The sequence below is a fragment of the Fukomys damarensis genome, unplaced genomic scaffold (assembly GCF_012274545.1).
Source record: "Fukomys damarensis isolate Sample0158 unplaced genomic scaffold, DMR_v1.0_HiC HiC_scaffold_13, whole genome shotgun sequence".
NCBI classification, from domain to species: domain Eukaryota; kingdom Metazoa; phylum Chordata; class Mammalia; order Rodentia; family Bathyergidae; genus Fukomys; species Fukomys damarensis.
Window position 1 is genome coordinate 38,380,223 of NW_022900925.1, and position 5,250 is coordinate 38,385,472.

At 61.9% G+C, this 5,250-nt stretch overlaps 2 protein-coding genes across 2 annotated transcripts in view; one reads left to right on the plus strand and one right to left on the minus strand.

Moving 5' to 3' along the window:
• Ifi35 (interferon induced protein 35) overlaps window positions 1–1,463 on the plus strand; it is an 8,090-nt gene extending 6,627 nt beyond the window's left edge. Inside the window, exons 4-6 of the mRNA XM_033763069.1 lie at window positions 1–163; window positions 245–351; window positions 447–1,463. The exon at window positions 1–163 is cut by the window's left edge and continues 138 nt beyond it. Of these exons, the coding sequence (XP_033618960.1) occupies window positions 1–163; window positions 245–351; window positions 447–653 (477 nt within the window). The 3' untranslated portion in view covers window positions 654–1,463. The remainder of the gene's footprint in view (window positions 164–244; window positions 352–446) is intronic.
• Window positions 756–5,250, minus strand: part of Vat1 (vesicle amine transport 1) — a 13,481-nt gene continuing 8,986 nt past the window's right edge. Inside the window, exons 3-7 of the mRNA XM_033763138.1 lie at window positions 3,629–3,836; window positions 3,139–3,309; window positions 2,972–3,061; window positions 1,980–2,221; window positions 756–1,681 (exon numbers count right to left, since the gene is read on the minus strand). Coding sequence (XP_033619029.1) covers window positions 1,598–1,681; window positions 1,980–2,221; window positions 2,972–3,061; window positions 3,139–3,309; window positions 3,629–3,836 — 795 coding nt within the window. The 3' untranslated portion in view covers window positions 756–1,597. The remainder of the gene's footprint in view (window positions 1,682–1,979; window positions 2,222–2,971; window positions 3,062–3,138; window positions 3,310–3,628; window positions 3,837–5,250) is intronic.

Genomic DNA, 5,250 nt, shown 5'->3' on the forward strand with positions numbered 1-5,250 from the left:
CATGTGCTGGTGAGCGGGCTGCCGGCCGGGCTGGCGCTGCCCGAGGAGGTACTGCTGGACAAACTCGAGCTCTTCTTCAGCAAGGCCCGGCACGGTGGCGGTGACGTGGACACCCGCGAGCTGCTGCAGGGCAGCGCTGTGCTGGGCTTCGCTGACGAGGGAGGTAAGGCCCCGCTTGGGGGGCTTGGGGTGCCCGAGGTGGGAGGAGTAGGCTCTGTGCCCCAAGGCCTCGCTGTCCCTGCAGTGGCCCGGCACCTGTGTCAGATTGGTCAGTTCCAAGTGCCACTGGGTGGCCAGCCGGTGCCACTGAGAGTCACCCCCTACATGAGCGGGGACATCCAGAAGGCCGAGGTGAGCGCCCTACCCTGCCAGCTGCCCCACCCCCTGTAGTTCTCCCGGGCACCGTCCTGCCTCAGCCTCCCCCTGAGGCTCCAATCCCTCCACAGATCCAATGGCAGCCGGTGCCCCACTGTGTGCTGGTGCTGGGCATCCCCGATGTCCTGGATGGCCCAGAACTGCGAGACGTCCTGGAGGTCCACTTCCAGAAGCCCACTTGTGGTGGTGGAGAGGTGGTGGCAGTGGCCGTAGTGCCCCCTGGACAGCGGGGCCTGGCCATGTTCACCGCAGACTCGGGCAGGGGCTGGGAGCAGTAAAGTGCTCGTACCGCACAGCTGGGGTCTTGCCTGGCTCATTGGGGGGCAGGGGCCCGGGGAAGAGGGGCTGAGCTCGAGCTGGGGGAAGTGACACCCAGAAGCCACGGCTGGGTTTGGCGTTTTATTGACACAAACACAATGGCAGCTGTGCCTGGGAGGGGCAGGCACATCCCACGAGGCGAGGCCACTTCTCAGGCCACCCTGCTTGTGGTGGCTGCAGCCCAGGCCTCAGCTCCCCACACTGCTGCCTGCCGACTCCTGTGCAGCACAAAGCTCGGAGCTGAGCTGGGAGTCATTTCCCACCCCGGAAGGGAACCTGCCCTGCACAACTTTGGGCTGCAGCCGTGCCCAGCTGTGAGACCCGCCTGCCTCTTCCTCCTCCAGCACGGCCATGACAGGCACAGAGCATGTCGGGGCGGTGGCGGGAAGTGGGCCCAGCCCTGTGGACGGGGAAGGCACTAGGGGTCGGGGCGGAGTGGGGCCAGGCCCGGCGCAGCAGCCCAGGTTCCTGTGCAAAGGCACTGAGAGCGATCACAAGGCCTCAGTGGCAGGAGCAGCGTTGGGAGCCGGGATTCGGGCTGAGCAAGCCTGGGGCACAGTCTGGTTCCTGAGCCCAGAAGGGGTGGCCTCAAAGCCAGAGGTGGATGAGTCCCTGTTGTGCTTAAGCAGCTGGGGACAGGCAGGATGGCAGGAGGGACAGGGACATGCTGGACTCGGGGGCAGAGGGAGGGAAGGTGAGGCAGAGGGGCACACAGGGTGGACGGAGGGTTAACCTTGGCAAAAAAGCGGCACAGCGGGGAGCGGGCGGAGCTGGAAGCAGCCTCCTCGCCTGCCCTGTGCCTTGGCAGGGCCTGGATATCCAAATGGTCCCTTCCCACTTCCCGTGCAGCGGGCGGGCGGGGCCAGGACGCAGACAGGACAGCCCGCCCCGCCGGCCAGCCACACTAGTTCTCCTTCTCAGGCCCAGGCACCAGGATGACTTTGCCTACGTTCTTCTTCTCCTGCAGCTGTTTCATGGCATCGCCCACCTGGGGAGGAACAGGAGACTTTGCTCCCATGGCCACCGTGAGCCAGTCCACAGGTGCTCCTGCACTCTGCTCCCGGTGAGGAAGAATTGTCTTTTGCGTGATGCACGGTTGGAACCCAGGGCCTTCACACCGAACCCAACTACATCCGCAGCCCCTTTTAGTTTTAATTTTGAGATGGTCTCAGTTGCCCAAGCTGAATGTGAACTTGTGACCCTCCTGCCTCAGCCTCCCAGAACAGTGGGACTCAGAGACCCTCTCTGGAGAGCGCAGGCCCTCCTGGCAGAACCCTCACACCCACCTTCTCAAAGGGCCAGACGGAGTCGATGTGGGGCTTGATGTGGCCCTGGCTGTACAGGGCCAGCAGGCGGGCCACCACGCCGCGGAGCAGCTCCGTGTCCTCCTCCAGCGCCCCGAGGTAGAAGCCGCACACCGCGCGGTTGGACTGCAGCAGCTGCTGGGCTGTGACACTGAACTGGTTCCACCATGTGCGGGCGATGGCCACCAGGTTCCGCTTGGGGCCCGTCAGCATGTTGGCCACCCCTGTGGGATGGGGACGTGGTGGCCGCCTGTGAGTCAGGCTCTGTGCCCCCGCCATTACTCTGGGTACTGGAGTGGCAGGCAGGGTGGTTCCAACACTGGCTGTCTCAGAAACTGGCTTAATCTCTACACTTACTTCGTCCTGAGTTTTATTTTTGTTAGCCCACGTCTGCAGCACATAATGACTATGTTCACAAGGAGTTGGCACATGTACGTAACACATCTTAATTTATGGTCTTGCTAGGTAGTTGAGGCTGGTCTTGAACTTACAGCAATCCTCCTGCCTCACCCTCCTGGTTTCTGGGATTACAGATGTGGGTCACTACACCTGGCCTCAGATCTTAGTTTTTATGTCCCTGTCCCCTGAAACCATCCCCCATTTACTTTTTGTGTGAAGCAGCTTTTTTTTTTTCGGTTTTCTGAGACAAGGTCTCACTCTGTAGTTTAGGCTGGTCTTGGACTCACTGTGTAGCCCAGGCTGGCCTTGAACTCAGAGCTGAGTGCTGGGATTACAGGTGTGCACCACCACTCCTGGCTTGAAGCAGCCTTTTGAATGGAAACCCATCTTGTCTAGGAAGCCCAGGGTGAGACAGGAAGAAGGGCAGCCTGGCCGGTGCTGCATCCAGATCGATCCCCAGCAGGAGCACAAGGGACCCAGAGATATGCAGACCCACAGAGAAGACCCCAGGAGGCAGCCATGAATGTGCTCCCCGGGGCTGCTCCGGCCCTGACCACCCCCATCACCCTGCTCACCGTAGGAGACGACCTTGCCCAGGGGTCTGAGGAGGCTGTAGCCCTTGGCAGTGTCTGACCCGCCCAGAGGGTCCATGACGATGTCCACTCCTGTCAGCGGGGGACCAGGGACAGCGTGAGGGTCTGCATTCCGGGAACCCCTCCTGTCCTGTGCCGGCCCCGCCCACCTTTGGGGGAGATCTTCCTGATCTCCTCAGCGTAGTCTGCGGTGTGGTAGTCAATGGGGTGGGTGACCCCATTCTTCCTCAGCACCTCATGCTTGCTGGCCGAGGCCGTCCCAAACACGGTCACGTTCTCCACCGTGCGGCACAGCTGCAGGGCAGCCATGCCCACACCGCCTGCAGCGAGACACGGCAGGAGGGGGCATGGAGTTGCCTGGCCACAAGCTGTCTCCCAGCCTCCCGGCAACTGTGCTGCAGCTCATCTGGGACCCAGGTCCCCGCATTTCCACAACTGAGACGAGGGAAGGGGGGCTGGAGAGGAGATGGTGTGGCTGAGGGCCTGTTGCTAAGGACACCAGGCTGGACCTGGAGCTCAAGTGTTACCACAGCAACCCTGGCGCAGAGGCCTCTGGGCAACCGTGGGGCCACCACAGCCTGGTTGCCATGGCAACAAGCCAGCCCGCACCCAGAGGAAAAGCCAGAGAAGGGGCCTCACCCGCAGCCATGTGTACCAAGACGCTATGGCCAGGTCTCAGGTTGCCAAAGTCGAAGAGGACCATGTAGGCTGTCATATAGTTCACCAGCAGGGCCGCCGCCTCCTCAAAGGTCATGGCCTCAGGCATGAGGAAGGTGTGGGCGGCAGGGACCGTGGCCTCCTCCTGCCACATCCCCCGGCGGGTCAGCACCATCACCCGGTCCCCGACCTGGAGGAAGGGAAGAAGTCACCGTTCCTCATCCCTCCCCGACCATGTCCCTCCCCGTGTCCCTGTGCATCTTCCAGGGGATGGGGCAGCAGAAGTAACAGCTGTGGCCAGGGCTATAACCACCACCAAGAACTTGGCTTCCCTGCATGCTTACTGAGGGCCAGCCCTACTCGAGCGCTCTACACAAAGCCCTGAGTCGCTGGACATGGTGGCGCACGCCTGTAATCCCAGCATTCAGGAAGCTGAGGCAGGAGGATGGCTGCAAGTTTGAGGCCAGCCTGGGCTACACAGTAAGACCCTATCTCAAAAAAAAAAAAAAAGTTAATCCTTCCATCAGCCTTGAGGTAGATCCATCCTTATCTTCAGGTCACAGATTGCACACTTCTGTGTTGTGTAAGATCACTGATCGCAAGAAGCTACGGTTAGGCCTGAGTGGGGGGTGGAAAGGAAGCAAACCACCTGGGTTACAGAAATGCCCTCCACCAACAGCTGGCAGTGTGACTGGGCAAACATTATTTAACCGGTTTTCTTATCTGCAAAGCAGGGGAGTACAAGGCTCAAGTGGAAAAAACCCACTGGAGACTTGCAGCTGGAGCAAGGGCTCACTGGCCACAGTAACACTGCGAAAAGGGCCCAGGCAGAGGACCTCTGAGCTGGGTGTGGCCAGGTCACCAGCCAGACCCTGCAAACCTCACCCTGTACAGTGGGGTCGGGGCTACACCCCAACCCAGCCACCAGGAATCCACTACCCTCAGCCTGGGAGGGGTAGGAGTGGAAGTAACAGGTCCCAGCAGAAGGGGCGGCTCGGGGTCCATGGGGGCGGGAGGCAGGACTCCTGCCTACAATATCCCCGCTCACTGCTCCAGCCCGTCAGGGTGACAGCATGAGCCCACCGGGCAACCAACTGCAGGCCGCACCGCACCCTCCATGGGGCGGACACCGGGAAGCCGGGGCCCCCAGTCCGGCTCTTACATCAGAGCCTCGGGATTTCCTGTATTTACCCGGCGGAAGGCGTGGGGGGGGAGGTGTTGGCGCCGCTGGGCGCCCAGAACTGAACCCCCCTGCCCCCAGCATTCCTCTCCCGAGTGGGGGACTTAGGCGTGGGGAGGGTGGGCCAGGAGCTGGACTCGCGGAGACGCCTCAGAGGAGGAGGGTGGCTGTGTGGTAACTCCGAGCGGGCCTGGAGTCGGCCCTGAACCCCTGAACACATGACTTGCGGGGCTCTCAGAAAGCTGGTTGCCAAGCTGGTCTCCGGGAGGTGTCTGGTGTCGGGTTGTGGCCGGATGAGCGATAAAGGAGGAGAAAGAGACTGGCAGAGCTGGGCCAACCTGCTCAGGCGCCGCCCTCCCCACCCGGGCTCGGGTTCGAGGCCAAGGTCCCCCGCGAGGAGGCAGAGGTCCACCCGGAAGTCCCT